This window comes from Camelus dromedarius, chromosome 14 (genome assembly GCF_036321535.1).
Source record: "Camelus dromedarius isolate mCamDro1 chromosome 14, mCamDro1.pat, whole genome shotgun sequence".
In the NCBI taxonomy this organism is placed as follows: Eukaryota; Metazoa; Chordata; class Mammalia; order Artiodactyla; family Camelidae; genus Camelus; species Camelus dromedarius.
Window position 1 is genome coordinate 5,921,727 of NC_087449.1, and position 18,015 is coordinate 5,939,741.

Genomic DNA, 18,015 nt, shown 5'->3' on the forward strand with positions numbered 1-18,015 from the left:
GGGTCTCACACTGAGAACACTGCCCTGCTGAGCAGGCTTCCCCATCAGGAGGATGCGGGAGAAATGGCAGTGTGCGGAGAACCTCCCCTCCCCCTGCTGAGTCTCACCGAGAGGTCAGAGCCACTTTGTCACCTGGAGGAAGGGCTGAGGCAAAGCCGGCTGTAGGTCAGACTGCAAAGTCATCTATCACTGTGGCTCCTCGCCCAGACTCGAGATGCCACGTGCCAGGGCAATGTATTTCAGACTTCCAGGTGTTTGAGGACTAGGGAAGGGATTTTGGAGGAGTCCTGTCAGCACAGCAATGCAGATAAGCCGGGCCCCTCTGTCTCTGGGCAGACAGAGCTGCTGCCTCTTGCCCTGTGTGCCTTCACTGTCTCCAGTGTTTCAGAAATGTCCTCCCAACACCAGCTCCTCACTCACATCCTGTTCCTCTGTTCCAGCGGAGGACGACAGCAGACTACGAAGATGCACTCCAACCCACTGTGACCCTGGCCTCACGTTTCTTATTTCTCATGTTACCCAGAGTGAGGCACATCCCCATTTCTGGGACCTAATCTCCTACAGTATGTATTCTTCTGATTAGCACCATAAAAGACAACTTAACGCAAAGACCTTTTAGGTTAATTACTTTGAGGACAAATGTAGAGACAATCCAATCACTTTTTTCTGTTTGTAAAAGAGTCTACAATTATCTCCAGGTTTACTATTTCATTCCTATGTGCATACTTCAAGTTACTATACCTTTAGATTAAGCTCAGGGGCGCAGAGTTTATGTAAATAATTCTGAATTGCACCATGAATTAATAGGCTTCCCAAGCTTTTCTTCCATGCCTAAGAACCTATGGGCCTTTACCTGAGTAGAAATTAAGCCTATGACTTTATAAAATAAGTCCAAAATCAAAATAAAATAAACCCCAACCCCCCCCAACAAACAAAACCTCATTAAAATAAAAAGCAATAAACATAAGAACGAGCCCACATATTGTGGTGGATTTGTGGCAGACAAAGGCAGAAAAACCTTTGAACCCTAGCATTCTCGAAGACTACTGTACATCACTGGGTTACCATAATCAACATTCATTTGATAGAAAGCAGAAGGTTCTGATAAAAATATACACTGACTGATGAGGTTAAACCTAGATCTGGGTCTGATTTTAAAGAGGGTGAAGGATAGGACTGGTAAGTAGGACAGAGCATGGATATAAAAGAGGTATCTCTGGTACATGGTCTTACACAAGGCCTGCAGTCTGGATCGGTGTTAACCAGGGGAAACACACTTACAGGATGCTTCTACTCTGTGACAAGCCTTTCCCTAAAAATTACCTAACATACAAGATAACATCTGCTATAAAAGCCTCACAGTAACCTTAAGGTGGCATAATTATTAATCCCATTTTACTAATAAGATAATGGCAGTTTATATGACGTCTTGAGTTGAAGCTCAAAGAGCCCAGTATGTGAGGAAGAGTGGATTTGAACCCAGGACAATTTCACTCCAACACCCACACTCTTTCCCTTTTGCTAAGCCTACTTTATAGTTGCTGTTAAAGTTGACCTGAATGTTTTGCACAATCTTTTAAAGCCTAAGTCTGGACTTACACAACTTAATACATGGTCCCCTAAGCTGGCTAGAGCTTCCTTCTGGGGAAAAAAGCTTCACTCAAGTGGTTCTCTACGTAACTAAGCAGCCTGAGCAGCTCTGAGGGCTAACAGTATGGACATTCATAGCGTGAGTCAAAGCGCCTCGTATAGCTGTTAAATTGCAGAGGCGTTTGTCTCCTAGCACAGAAGTAAAAGGGTAACAATTACTGTAAAAATGTAGATTGTAAATTATCAACCTGTTTACCAAGCTCTTACTAGGAACTCTTTCTTAAACACCATTTTAAAACATCCTTTTGTGTTAAGTATTCATTTTTTTAAAGTGCCAAAAAATACCATTTTGACACATTAACACTCCCTGAAGAAACGCACTACACCTTTACGCTTCCTGTACAAGCCAGACTGAGCTGCTTTAGTCGTCAGAGTGTGCTCCGCTCTTAGCTCCAGGCCCAGCACATCTTCTTCCTCTGTCTGGAAAGAACACTTCCTTTCCAAAGCATCTCCCACTCTTCAAAACTGAATTAGGTGACTCTCAAAGCTCCCAAACACAGTATCCTATATTTCTTCTATCATGACACTAATTCTGTTCAACGACCATCACTTACCCATTTTTCTGTATCCTCCACTAGTCTCTAAGGTCTGCAAGGGAAAGGACTGTGTGCATCCTGTTCAGGGGAGTATCACCAGTTGATCAGCATAGTGCCTGGCCCTCAACCAGTGTTTGATGAATGAATGGAAATGAGAGCTGAAATCCTGACACAGAAACAATCTGCTGATGGCAATGGTCCAAACAGCAATTCTCTGATTCCAAGTATGTCACTAATTACTGCATCAGTGTGTGTTTCATAACTACAGAGCCTGTTCAAGATAACCTAAATTCATTGACAAATTCTCAAAATTTTATTAGTAGGCTCAGAGTAACCAAAAGTGTATTATTTTCTTTGCAGTTTACTCTATAATGAACACAGTTGCACTAATCCATATTTCTATTATTTTTACAAGATTTGTTGTTCAATAAGAACAAATTCTCTTCACCCTACTGCAGTATCTTCTTAACAGATCCAATTCTGATTGTGCATTAAACTGTGCCAACTGAACAATCTTAAAAACTTGACTGTTTTAGTGAACTGAACTTGTCCCAGATAGTTCAGAATCTTAACTGCAAATATACTAGAGAAATATGGTAATACTTGTTGAGGACTGTTCTTAAATTTAAAAGAAACCAGTAGTGTTTAATGAAACAACCCCCTGCCCCTCCAACACACACCAAAACAACCCACTGAAATACAGTATTGAAATCATTCAATGTCTTTTGGAAAACAAGGTAAACATATAACTGCATTTCTGTTTATGGAAACATTTTGAAACATTATATTCTTCACAAAAGAGGTTTATATCCTCGAGTTCTTTTTAAACCAACAGTTAAAAACAAACTTTAACTTTATTCTTTGGCTATTAATTATACCTAATAAATGAGTCACTGATAATCAATTCACAATAAATTTATTTTACATAAAAGAAAAAGCTTGCCATTAATGAAAAATCCAGTAGAAAACAGTTCTCCTGTTTTAAGTTGGGGCTCAAAAGAAGAAGCTGCTTATTAGTGAAACCTCAGTAGAAAGAGAACTTTGTAAGAAAACATTCTTGGCATGAAAGCTCTAACATAAAGTCTGTAATGACATGTTTACCATGCAATTTTATTGGCAGAAAGGCCAGTTTCTGATGGCTGGTATTTTCTTTTCAGTCTCTTAAGACATGGAAGATACTTAAACCTGCTTTATTAAGAGTTAATTGTACATAAATACGGTGTGTCTTTTCATAGTCCACCTATTTAATTGAGCAATTCTAAGTAGGTAATTGGCACCCTGCCCTTCTGGTTTCCCCTTTCCCCCATTAGCCAGTCTGAATCCATTCCAACGACACTGAAAACAGTGATCACCTACAAAGTAAAATACTTCCAGTTATTAACTACGTTAAGAAATAAGTACACAGAAAACTAATCAGATTTAACTGGTTTGAATTATAAATTATTCACTATCAAAGAATTTAAACATTATTATCAATTCGATGAAAGAAAGGATTTAATTAGAGATAGTTTTAGAAATCTTAGTTATTGAGCAGTTAAAAGCTCTAAATATTTCTGTGATGTCCTATTTTGTTAAAGATAAAAATTTATAAAATGTTAATATAACCATCTGCAATCTATAAAAACATTCATAATAAATTATTTCCAAATAATAAGGAATTTGCATTTTGTCATACTGGAAGGTAAGTTAATCTATGATAAAATTTTCTTTTTTTACCCACATTACTTACCTCATCTGCCAGAAGAGATAATTCACTACTGTTTGCAGCATCATAATCATACAGAACCCTGGCCTTCCTGCTGCCACTGCACTCCTTAAGGTCAATGAGGTTGGAAGGAGAGGTGACTAGGCCACTTGCTGAAGTTAAGGCAGAAGAACCAATCACATTTGATGAAGCAGACGGTGCAGGGGCCACAGAAGTCTGGTTGTTGTTACAATGATAATTAGATGGAAAACTGTTGAAAAGAAAATGGTCAATTATCTATTTCCAAGTGATTAAAGTTCCTGAATACCACCACTTGGTGGCAGTGTAAACCTTCTACCAACCTCCACTTCGGATAAAGATTTACAGACGTTACTATTTTAATGACAAAGTGTGCTGTCTAGTTTATCCCTCTTTGGCCAATTACACTAGAGAAAATGCAAGTGGTTTTCAAATATAAAATCCTTGAAAATTTGTTTCAAAGCCGTCTTTACAAGTATAAACTTAAAAAAAAATTTTTTTTTAAAACACAATGGCTATTTTTTTCCAGAAAAAAATGAGTTTATCCTTATAACACTTCCAAAAAAGTTTTATTAATATGTTTTATTTTCCCTTTCTTTACAAATTGTTATATAAAAATACCAATAAAAAAACTTACTTAAATGTTAGATACTATCACAAGAGTAAAGTTTTCTCAAGTTAATTCTTTGAGAAATATTTAATAGCCAAACTCTTTCTCATAAAACTGATCCAATCACATTTTCCTGTTCATTCAAATGAGCATCACTACCACAAGCTGAAGACATAAAGATGAAACAATACCATTCCTTTATGGACATACAGACAAGTGAGAAGATGGACATTCAAATAATATGTTATGACTGATAATTAACATAATGAAGACTCAATGGGAGAACAGGGCAAAGTCACAAGCTCATTCTGTCTTCTATTTTTTAGGGGAAAAGTAAAAGCTTATTAGAGATTAGTGAAATTCCTATGACCAAGGTGCTTATGTATAAAGATAATCAGAATTTTCAGTTTCTTATAAGGCGAGTGTTTCTCTAATGCTAAATAGAAAACAGCATAAAATGGCTGGCCTATAATCATTCTAATCCAACCATTCCTAAGGTTGAGTATTTCCTATGAAAATTCATATTTAAATTTGAATACACCCATGAGGTAAAATGCCTGGTAGGACGGGTGAAATTCACACCCCTTGGTAAAATAGTTTCCTCCTTTATGACCACTGTGCCATCTGGAAACCAATCATCCAGCAGCACAGTTCGGTTTATCCTTAACCTCTTCCCTACACCTTCCATTCACCCCCTCATGCTTGTGTTTAACTCCCACACTCCTCTTATCATGGAGCCTAAAGATGGATGGTGTAGGAGTTGTATGTTCCTCACTGCCATTCTTACGCTCTTCTCCCCAACCAGTCCTACCCAATCTTTGAATTTCATGTTATTCAACCGTATATTAACTCTCATCTCTTGTTGCAATCATCTACAGATGTCTCATTCTTTCCCCTTTATTCTAGACTTTAGCTCCTGGCTCACCGACAGTATATCTTAATTCTTGGTGATCTTAATATCCCTGTGGACGATTCTTCGAACATCTTGAGGGCCCGTCAGATCCCCGAACCCTTCTCTTCTGGTGATTCTGTGCCTGACTCTAGTTCACCCGCCCATTTCCAATGTCTCATCTAGACCAGATCAATTCCAAAAAACTATAACCCTTACAACAGTCGTAATCTCCAACATCCCACTCTCTGACCATCATCTTTTTTTCCCCAGTACTCTAATTTCAACAAGCTTATCCTGGATCTGTGGTCCTACCACAGACCTACCATCTATGGTCCTACCAACATGCCCTTCGTGTCCAAGGTTAATTACCATACTCACCCCCTTTCACATGCCTTTGTATCCTATGCCCTTCATTTCATACTACTCATTTGGTAAAAATCTGCCTAATTACCTACTCAGTATCCATGTATCTATTATGACAGGAAAAAAATACAAAACCATGTTTTCTGGTCTCATATTCAGGTAATGAGTAGGAACCTCAAGTGGGTCCACGGTGCTGCTCCACAATTGCACTACATTTCTCTAGTCCATCTGCTTTCCATTCTCCCGATGACTATTTCATACACTTTTTCATCCATCCTCAAAATTCCAGCAATTCTCCCCTAGCCTTTATAATCAGCTGATGAGTTGCTTCCTTTTTAACTGAGAGGAGAAAAAAACAATGAGGAAGCTGATTTTTCCATGCTTTTGGTCCTCTCTCCTCTTCCTACAGATGAACTGTCTATGCTCCTAAGGTTAATTTTTCTACCTGTGTACAGAATTTCCTCTCAAGGATAGCACATTATCAATTCTTCCCTTCCTTTCCAATATTACACACTCTCCGTTTACTGTACCGTTCTCGGCAGCTTACAAACGCGCTCTTATTTCTCCTGTCTTAGACAAGCACCCACGTGAGCCGGACCCCACTTCCTCCTCAGGCTGCCTGCTCTGCGTCCCTGTTCCTGTTTACACTAGAACTCCTTGAGTCTTATCTAAACTTACTGCCACAGTTCCTCCCCTTAAACAAGATTTTGCCCCTTCTATTCCACCAAAACTACTCTCAAGGTCAGCAATGACTTCAGTGTCCTAAATCCAGTGGTCCACTAAGAGTCCTCATTTCACTTGATCTATCCAGCGATCACACTGGATCACTCCGCTCACTCTGTTTATTCCAAGGCCACACACCTGGTTTACATCCTACAGCTCGCTGCTCACCCTCTCCCGCCCCCGTCAGCCGGCTCCTTAGCTGTGCCGCAGCACTTCAGTGCGCAGCCCGCGGTCCCCTTCTTTTCTCTACCTACACTTACTCTCTTGGTACTTTTATCGAGTCTCACAGATTTAAATATCCTTGATACGCTGATGACTCTCTAATTTATATCTCTAATTCACCCTCCAATTCCGAGACTTATATATCCTAAAATTGGGTATCTCCACTTAGATGTTTCATATCGCAAACTAAACATGTCTAAAACTGGGGTCCTGGTATACCTGACGTGCCTCCCCAACCCCACTGGCTCTTCCTGCAGCATTCCTCATTTTAATTAACCCAAACTTCATTCTTTCAGTTGCTCAGGCCAAATACTTGCAGTAAATCTTGACACCTCTAAGCCTCATATACAGGAAGTCCATCAGGAAATCCTGCTGTTTTACCTTTAAAATACACCCAGGGTTTGACCGCTTCCAACACATCTACCACAGTCACCCTGATCTGAGCCACCGTCATCTCCTGACTGGGTTACTGACCAACTTAGTGCAACAGGCTCTGATCAGGTCTGTCAGCTTATACTCATGTGCTCCAACATCTAACCTCAACAGAGCAGCAAGAACGATCTTGTTAAAGGCTAAAATCAAATCAAGTCACTCCTCAGCTCAAAACCCTCCAGAGACTTCCTTATCTCTGAGTAAAGGCCAAATTCTAAACAGTGGCTTCCAAAGCCTGCATATCCTCGCTCCTTGTTTCCTTGATTAACCTGCAGCTAAGCCTTCCTCGCCGCTGCCTGAACACAGCAGCTGTGTTCCTGCTTCAGAGATTTTGCACTTGCTGTACCCAATCCTCATCTCTCCGATGTCTGTATGCCTTGCTTCCCCACATCTTCCAAACCTGTCTTCCCTGACTGCTGCAAACCTTTACTCCTAGCCAAGGTACCTTCTGGCTGTATTTTTCTCCAGAGCATTTATCACCTTCTAATATACTACGTAATTCACACTGATTTTCTACTCCTCTCTACTCCTCAATGTGAAGGCAGGGATTTTACCTATTTTATTTACAATATATTGGTACTTAGAATAGTGCATTCTAAAAAATTAAAAGTAAATGCTTCTCTGATAAATAAAAGGGTTCTAATGATAAAAAGAACTAATTTCTAATTCAAGTTTGACTCTAGAGTTAAGACATTTTCTAGCATCCCTTCCTCAGTGAACTCAGTTCCTCAGCAGTGATTAAATACATACATTTCTGATAAGGGGGAATAAAAGCTCTCTCTCCTCACATACGTGTGTAAATACACACACACATGATTTTTAAAGTCTCTAACCATGGAATTTTACTCTCAGATTTACTAGTGTAATTAGCTTTTGTTTAGCCACGGAGGTCTACCTACACCAGCAACTGCCACAGTTGCTTGATATGTTAATCCTTCCAATTATTTAAAAATGAAATATATTTACTAATCTTATGACTATTGCTTCTGTCTCCTTATCTGTATATGGATAATAACACCTACCTCAGTGCAGCAAAGACTAGATTCTGTTTGTATGGCTGAGCATATATGTATGTATGACTGAGCATTTGCGTGGATTTAAGCAGAATGCCAAGAATGCATGGTTCCAACAGCAACCCCTCTGCTGCATTCCTAGAGCATCAGGGCAAAGTGGACAGGAAGTACTAAGGCTTCTTGGGCTTAAAACACTTGCAATGATGTGGGGACAGAGTCGTGTTATGATTTAGATATTACTATCAGTAACAAAACTTCAAATACACAGAAGCGTAAACACTTCTGTAAATCCCATTAGGGTCACCGGCGGTGTTAGGCTACAACTCATTTTTAAGATCTAAATTTGGTTTTGTGGATTTGCCTAATTTTGTTCTAGGTCTAGTTTTGAAAGATTAACGTGCAGAAAGAAACACCCAAGTGAGGAAACTTTTTTTCTTTGCCTTATTGAAGTAACTTCTTTTGACACAACACCTTCAAATGTTAAGTATCGCTCCCCTGCTCTAATGGTTCCCCACTACATAAATCTCAAACTCCTTACCATACTTACTTTAAAGGGCATTCATGACATATCCCTGCTTCGCTAGTCTAGCCTCATCCACTGTCCCATTCTTAACTTGAGCACTATTAGCCAACCAGAATGAACTACTGTCAGTTCCCTGAACTTGCCACTCTCTCTCCTTCCTCTGGCCCTTTCATATACATCTTTTCCCTCTGCCTGGAATATTCGTCCCTGCCCCTTTCTTCATCTAGATTATTCCTACTAAAGTAATTTTCATCTTTGAGTCTTTGCTAGACCTGCCTGAGTCACAGATAGGTATCTCTCATAGTACTCTGAGCTTATCTTTCTCCTTACCACATGGCCTGTCCAACCATGACCTGTTCTTCTACTCAGACTTTAAGTGTTGTGAGAGCAGAAATCACGTTTGTCCTGGATGTCACTGTATTCTCAATGTCACCTTACAACGTGAGCTCAACAAGGTAAGCAATTTTGCCTGTTCTATTTGCTGATATAATCCTAGAGCACAGAACAGTGCTTGGATATGACAGGTGTTCAGTAAATATTTGATGAAAGAATGATTGAGCTATGTGCTTTACATGCTGTCCTTTTACTTTAAAATATATTACCACACTCAAAGTAAAATCAAGCGGCTTGAGGTTTTACGGAATATTTTAAAATCTTTTCTTTTTAACAAGTGAGGAATAAATAAAAATTAGTTTATCCCTAAGGGCAACTAAATGTCAATGTAACTATATCTTCCTCAACTAACTGCAACGGTATTCAAGAGAAAAGTGTACCTCACTTTTACGCTTTCTTTACATAGCACTAAAAAGTATTCACTTAAACTATCTCCTCATCCCTGTTAACATTCTTCTGTGCCCAAAGAGCTCAAAATGTTTTTGTTTCCTCAGAAGTGATAATCACTTTCTTTAAAAAAAAATATGATTTTAAGCAAGCTAACAAAAGCCTTTCATTCCTCTAATCTTCACCTCCATTATTAGTTCATAAGAAAAAAGCCTGAACTTCTTCCCGTATTAGGAGTTTCATTTGCGAAAAGGAAATTACCACCTTCCCAGCTGTTTCTGCAGGTCTAGCATGTACTGGTAACACTGTGCGTAGTAGGTCATCTGGGCTTCCACAAAGTCGTTCAGACAGCGGAGGTGGTGGGCCTGTAAGGAAAGGGACAGTCACCTCTTAGCTCTATAATCTACTCACAGTGGCAAATGTTATGGGAAGACAAAGCACAACCCTGTACTCAAGGCAAATCATCAGTATCCAGCATTCTACTACAAGGCTTTTTAAGATTAACCTTGGTTACAGTTTGTAGTAACAAACTGTTTAACAAAAACAAACAAAAAAACCCCACAACAAATGGATATGATGATGGTGGGAGAACTAGGCGATGAGGTGTGAACAAAAATTTAAAATATTTCTTCGTATATCTTGGAAAGTACCACCATTTAAGTATCTTTGATAAATGACTGAAAAGGAAGTTCGGTTTTCTCTCCCAGAATTTCCCTAGGACTATCAGTCTTTTGTTTCGAATGAATTTCCAATGAATGAACACTCACATGTGTGCTGCTGATCCCCTCGAGCAGAAGCCTGGTAATCTCTGCTTGACGATCAAATTCACTTTGAGTTATTCTTAATTCCTGTTCAGACTTAAATTGAAACACAGTTTTAGAATTTCAGTAGAGGACTTAGTCCATCTTATGAACATGCATTTAGACAGTTAAAAAATCTCCCAAACAAACCCCAAATAATAATCGGCAATTCCCTGATTCTGCTTTGTATCTAAACTGGTCCTTGGTTTCTAGATACTAGCTCTTCTATGTTACTCAATCTAGACAGAACTGATTACTCACTGATTCCTGACTTGACTCTATTAATGCCAAAGCTTAATGACATATGACAATGACAAAAAAGCCTAGGAAAACTACTATGGGACAGTTAATACATTTTCATACATTTTTTAGTAGAAATTTTGCTAAATTTTAACATTTTACAAAATCTTAAAAGATTATCGTTTACATATAAAACAGTATTTAAAAAAATTCTCAATTATTACTATAGTTAACTTTATTTTGGAGTTAAAAATAGCCTTCAATTTCAAATAAAAGAACTTCAGAATGACACTAGGATTTAAACTTTTGTGCTAAGTTATCCATATACTTGTCTCTAGGGACATGGTTCTCAGGTTCCTTCAAAGGATTTTTTTGTCCTATGTATATTTTTAATATGTTTTCTTTTCAACCTTTGCATAAACTACATCTTAAACAGAAATATTATCTATAAGATAAGCTAGGGTTTTTCTGCAAGTTGATCATGGCCTCATTCAATCAACGGTGTGCAGGTAAACTGGCTTTCCAGGGAGGAAAAAAGCTCTAATGTGCTGATTTTCATGGTATAAGTACTCCCACCAGAGCTGATTTCAAGCTACCATGGTGAAGTCACTGATCTTAGAGCTAGAAAAAGGTGTGTATAATAGCACACCACTACTAGCTTCAACCATCTGATACAGGTTTAGTGTGAGTACAAAACAATTCACTCAAAAAAAAAAAAATCAGTATGATCTAAAAATAGTAAATACTTGCAAAAAACACCTTCTCAAACTTTTAGCTAGAGTGACTGGTAGTGAGGAGGAAAAAATAGTATCTCAAAGGTCATTCAAAATAGTTGGCTTATCCCCCACTGCTAATTATTATTGGTGATAATATCATTATAATGATATTTTCTACTACCTCTCCAGGATCAGCTGCTTCCCCCTCTCATGCAAATAATTACAGTATTTTCAAGACTATAGTAAATATAGAAAAAGAGTCTAAATTTATTCCTTTCACACCCCTCTTGTTCTCCTTCACCGTTTGGTGGCAATAGTTAACCTAGAAGCAGTCAATAATGAAGCAGCAGCAAAAAAGAGAGAATCATTTGCTATAATCAGTCTCATCCCATTGGCTAAAGACCTGACAGAGAGGACCAAGAATGGACCACTAGACTGGATTTATGAAAATAAGCTTGAATTATTCAATAAGTCAAGAGTTAAAATTAAATTTACTTATTAACCAAAATTAGAATACATGGTGCTTTGATTATAGGGCTGAAGTTAGCTTCATCTGGTAGCTAGTACGTAGCAGAAAAAAGTCCCAGGAGAATAAAAGAGTCAATGTTTTCCCTAAAAAAAGTGTTGAAGAAAACCAATCACTTAAGTGTTACATTTGCACTGTTTACTGTTCTGCTTGGTATAAAGGTTTTGACTGATAGAAGTAACCATAAGCAAACCAAAAATAAATGCACTTCAGAAATAACTGAGGCTAATTCCACGTAGGTTTGATTGTGAAGGTACAATCTGATTTAACGGCCTTTAGTAGAAATGGCAGGAAAGCCTACTAAATGAGTGTTTCTGTATAAGGCAAAAGCAAGTAACCCAGGTAGCAGATTAAAAGTGACCAGGAAGTTTGAGTCTGAAATGGAAATAATATTTTAAAGCTAAGAACGCTGAATAAAAAATATAAAATGATCTCATTAAGGATAAGGAATCAGTCTTCTATGTTTGAGCAAAATTTAAACTACTTAATTGTGAACAAAGCACCATTTTACAAAGCCAAGGAAGTCATTCTTCTGTACAATCTAGACTTTATATTTAGGAAAGGTAAATGACAGGAGGGAAACCAATCTCATTTCTTGAACAAGTTTCAATGCATGTTTGGGGTGGTTGCACACAGTCTAACGCCCCAAACCGTCTCTACTTCTGACACATGTAATTGATCAATTAATCTGAGAGGCTGAGGTAGCTGAAATAAGGTTCAGCATACCCAACTTACTTAGGAAGAAAATAATTCTTACTAGAAAGACAGATAATAAGGGGAGAGAGAAGGACAATGAATTTAAAGAGTTTCTATTCTGTCCTCCAGAAGAGCTCATTCCTTGACTTGATTTTACAGCTAAGACATCGAGGTCTAGGGAGAAGACCTTCTACTGCTTGGGAATACTGTCGCTCAGCTAACTGATCTACAGTGTATGACAGCATATCTCGGGTTAGAGAAGCATGGAAAGTTCTTTTATGACATAACTTGGAAAAAGGGCAAGAATTTGTTGGTTTGTTGTTACATGAGGACTAGGTAACCATAAGCCAGAAATTCTGTCAAGCTTCTGAGGCACTTTGCTATGACAATCTTGGTCAGTGTTACCTACATCTTCTAGGGGCTTAAATCTTAAAATATTCCAGAAATATGAAGTTTTAAAATTATACATTTTTAAATTATAAAAATGACAGAAGTGAGAAGTATAGAAGAAAAAAAAATCTCCCCAAACCCATTTTGATATATTTTAAGTTTTTTTCACATATACAAACATAATAATGTAAATATTAGTTCCATGAGTTTCTTTCCATTATATCAACTATTTTCCAAACTTGTAGAGACTGCAGAGTCAAATCAAGAAATTTTTTGGTGTACCTGTATGCTAACCAAAGCAGAGGAGACCCTGGTTTTCTTGATCAGCCTACACTCTCTCCTATGTTACTCTGCCCCCTTTTCATGCTAGAAGGCTCAGGAAGAAATCAGAGGCCAGTGTGTAATCACAACTAAGCTGATGAATGGATTCCACAAAGGAGGATGAGGGCATTAAAAACAAGAATCAAGAATCTCACACTGGCTGTACACCAGAAATTGACATACTGTAAACTGACTATATTTCATTAAAAAAAATAAAAAAAAAAAAAGAACCTCACATTGGATTTCCAAGTCATGGAATCCATAGCTCCATAAGCTATGCACGAAACAATACTGTGTATAGTCAGCAATCATACAAGGTCAGAAAATAGAAGTTAAAAGTTTGTAAAACTATTTAATAGTCAGGGGCCCAATTACCACCTGCCTTCAATCCCCAGCACTGGCCTCATCTCAAGGTCAGATTCTGGTAGGCCTGAACATGAGAAACAAATGAAAATGCTTCTGAAGACCTCAAACAGCACTTGAAACAAATCTGTACTAAAATCATAATTTTATTCCTTAAACTTGCTTGGTTATTTGCCTTCCCAGCCAAGAGAGTATTAGAAATGGGAGCACAGGCAGAGGGACTGGTAGTAGCAGGAATACGCACAGCTCCTAAAAGTAACAGACTGACACCGAGGGAGGAGACAATGTACTTCAAAAACAAAGAATGGATCCAATTGTCACACAGCACAATAATGGATATTCATAAAATGACCATAACTATAAATGGAATTAAATACATGTCATCCTGTATTTAACTTTTTACAAATATTTTCACTAAAATGACAGAAAAATTAGCTTTGGTGCTGGAGAGAACGAGCTTCCATCACCTAGAAAATTCATTTGTGTGACATGATACATTCAGTTCTCTGAAGATACAGGACATGGTGTGAACTACATTCTACATAATTATCATATGAATAAACTAAGTGTTTAAAAGCTGTCTTCTGGCAAGGCTTTGTAAAGATCACCACTTATATAACATGTGTCCAGTCTTGATCAGGGTGCGTGCAAACCACACCTCTGCAGCACTGTTCTACTGGCCGCTTCGTGGAACTACTGCTAGCCAAACAGACCGGAGCTTTTCATCTTAATCTTCAGATTTTTATAAGATAAGGTAACAAAGACTGACTGGCCCCATTGGTTGTTGCCCAATAAATATTTACTGAATGAAAAGACAATTAAGCTCTTGTTTCATAATTCTGTAGTTTAATAATTTACTTACTTTTGTCACTTCCTCTGCCCAAATCTAGCCAGCATTAAAAATTAGAGAAAAATATAGAGCATGAAAGAAAGTTGGAATTTAACATTTTCTACAACTTCGTATAGAAAAATGTGAGTATTTTAATTCAAATGGTATACTCCCCTTTTCTAGAATCACATTAACAGGTTAAATACAGTAATAACTAAATCATTAGAGCTTACTGTGCTGTGAAAGCACGCCTTCACATGTATCAATACTATTGAGTTTTGAATCTTACACTAATTCTATAAATTAGTTAAGTTTTCCAAAACTAGGAATAGTTAACCCCTCTTAGATCTAGTTTTCTCATCAGTAAAGTGAGAGGTTTAGATTAAGTGATTTCTAGTTTCTCATTTAGGCCCAACATTCTACAATTATAGGAAGTTAAAATAAAGCAAGGACAAATGGACACTGAATGTTGATACAGCCATTTGGGAGGGAGGGCACAATAAACTTGAAATATTATGAACTTAAAATTACCAGAGTTAAGTACATCTTACTGTAAGTAGATGACATTAAGTGGTAAAACAAATGCCTAATAAATGAAACAAAGTCTTGCTAATTGTTTAAGATATTTTTACCTAAGATGAAAAAAATGTATGATTTAAACACTGTTTACCAATAACTGAAACAGCCTCACACTTTTCAATTATCTACATACAGATAGGACAATGAAAATAAACGAATGCATTCTCTTGCTATCTAAGGAAAGCCTTAATTTAGCCAGGGCTCCAATAATTATAGCAGTTAAAAAAAATGTATTTTACGTAGTCTGTACAGTAACTTTTCCCATTACATAGTTCCCCCCCTCTTTTTAGTTCAGTACTTAAGAAATAAAAGCATTCAATTGATTCAACAAATAAGTACTGCCAATTATTTATTACTTAATACTGCAGATTCTGTGCTCCCTCTATGAAAGTAATACACCCAGGAGTATCACATCAAACACTGTATCTATAAATCTTTACTGGCTAACATTTATGAGTTCTGGGGCTATGTTCAGATTTTACTAATTTCTATTTTGTTAAAAAATTAAAAATTCCTAACATCTCAAAAATTTTCTCAAATCAAGCTCAATAATACACAAAGGATACTATAGAACAATTCTTATTCCCAATTCTTGCTCAAGGCTATCACTATTCTGTAACTTTGGTGAGTGAATTAGCACTGGATAGGCCTCAACACTACAAACTTACGTAAACCACTTGTCTTGGCCTGGAATTGCAGAAGAAATGAATTTGATCTTAAGTTTGGGTGAAAATTAAAGTAAACATTAAAGGTATTGAGAAACGAAGTAAATCTGTATATCTTATACATTTCTCTAAGTTAATTTTGATAATTTTCTTTGCCAAAAGTGAAAATATTAAGTGTCTGCTACACTAACATCTTTTATCCTGTAGAAAAGGCATTATATATTTATGTACAAATTCAGAGTTTTACAATCTGAATTTGGCATAGCTGATATACTTGGCAATTAGAACACACAATTTCTTTTCTTCAAGTTCCAATATTACTTCAGCTAGTATTCTCTGTGTTTTTTGTTAGACTAATGAATGCATGGCTTCAATTACTTTAGACTTTTACATGCAGATAATAGCAAGAGAAGGCACTTTATTCAAGATGTAGAAAACACAATAGGCCAACAAACCTTCAGCCATTTTACATGCAGGAAGTTGAGCATGTAAGAGAAATTTACCATAATGTTATCTCCTTCAAGGCGAGCTGAGTTTAGTTGCTTAAGTGCATAGGTAAGAGACAAAGAACACATTATACCAATGAACACAGTGAAACAAGTTACTTCTGCACAATAAAGAACACACAAACTAGTATTAAAAGAGCTGATAAAATGGTTTTCTACTTAAAAAAAAAATCCAACTATGGTATTTCATGTAGTGGTGCCTATTCCATTTTTTCAAAAGTTTCAAATTTTCAAAGATAAAAAACACGGTTGATGCTTGATTTTAAATTAGAATCATTTAGGGAAACTGCATCACTTTAAAAACTGCCATGGTTATCTAAATTTTCATTCAAATTTTCACCTATGGAAGCCCTTCAGCCTACCCAAAATTTCCCTATTTAAAGATCACTTCTATTTTATTAATGTATGATGCTTTCAACCATATTGTCTTTCAGTCCGCCTCAGCCAGATCTTGGCATACCCTGAAGAAACATGAAAGGCGTGTCAATTCTTGTATTTTTAACAAACTTTAAATTCTAATATGTGTACGTTAAAGTTCACTCAGTTTACAGATTAAAGACATAGCTACTGTGGAAATGCTTAATTAATTGGGCAGAGGGACACATTTGTTATGCTACCTGAAGATGTATTTTCCATCATGTTTGGATACCCAAAAGTAATAGAGGTCTAAGCCTCTCAATATCAGAGAGCTTTGAAATCAGATGATTCTTCTTCTTCCCATTAACAATACTCCAAAATAATTTTTTAAAAGTTTACATAAGATTAAGACAAGTTTAACAAATGTCAATGCCTTAAAATTTAAATGCAGAAGCTATATTTGTTTTTGCTTCTCTGATGGGAGTTTTATACTATTTTCAAAACTGTACTTTTGTTCACTGTAAAATATTCAAGTAGGTTTTCTCTTTTCTGCTCAATTGGTACGTTTTTGAGAAATGGCTTGGATGTTGCTTTACCATTCTTCAACATGCTGCCTAATAAAACAAATTAGTCAAGTAGAATATTGAATACAGGAATAATATTTTACTGATAGGGCAAAATCACCAAAAGATTCGATCTACTATACTAGATTGTAAACCGAGGGCAGGAGAGATTTTGCATTACTTATATATGAACTCCTCCTCAGCAAAGCACCTTGTAAAAACTTAGCGTTCAGTAAATCTAGAATTTAAAAACAGGTCACAGGAAACTAGTAAATGAATTTTTTTTAAGTGCTAATATGCACAGGTTCCAAACCTTACTTGCATAGGAATAACTAGTCATAAAACAATCTGAGAAAATTTATAAAGAAGTGAAATCAAAGAAGTCTGAGGTTTGAGTAACCTCTTCAGCTGCCAACTAGAAGCAGGGAATGTGTCAAAAAGAAAAAAAAGCAAACACAAACTCCAAGTGTTTCCAATTCTTCTGTATTCAAGTAAATGGAAGAGAAATACAGAAAAAAGGGAAAAAAAAAATCACAAAATATAGGCATGCCTCAAGGCTTTATGCAACAACAAATTAAGAGGATTTTTCCTTTCCAAAGTATTTCAGACTTACTGCTATAAAGTTTGAAGAAAAACAAGCTTATTTTCTAGAGGGAAGGAACACAACTAAAATCAGAAAATGTGAATTTTTGTCTGGACTAACATTATTAAATATTTGGTAATAGTTCAATTTTGTTTTATGCAATCTATACATTCTAGAAAAGCTGTGTATAAATAAAATTGTTGAAAAAAGTCACTTGTATAATCTTTCATTTTTATTTTAAATGTAAATTCTCTTGGAAAAAATTCTGTCCTCAACAATACATGGCACAGAAGAACTGTCAAGATCTTTTCTATATATATCAAAATTTGTCTACTATGATGTTTGGTTCTTACACATTTTAATAGCAGTGGTAAAATAATTTAGCATAATAGTAAGACCTTGTATAGTATTAAA

General features: G+C 36.7%; 1 protein-coding gene across 2 annotated transcripts in view; it reads right to left on the bottom strand.

Annotated features, from left to right (window-relative positions):
* Nucleotides 1-3,085: 3,085 nt before the first annotated feature.
* The window catches only part of SH3GLB1 (SH3 domain containing GRB2 like, endophilin B1), a 31,889-nt gene continuing 16,959 nt past the window's right edge, over nt 3,086-18,015 (bottom strand). The window contains exons 6-10 of one of the 2 annotated variants that reach the window (XM_064493374.1): nt 16,048-16,134; nt 10,235-10,324; nt 9,732-9,832; nt 3,916-4,141; nt 3,086-3,538 (exon numbers count right to left, since the gene is read on the bottom strand). In XM_064493374.1, the coding sequence (XP_064349444.1) occupies nt 3,431-3,538; nt 3,916-4,141; nt 9,732-9,832; nt 10,235-10,324; nt 16,048-16,134 (612 nt within the window). In that variant the 3' untranslated portion in view covers nt 3,086-3,430. The remainder of the gene's footprint in view (nt 3,539-3,915; nt 4,142-9,731; nt 9,833-10,234; nt 10,325-16,047; nt 16,135-18,015) is intronic. The other variant, XM_031465527.2, reaches the window with a different exon arrangement.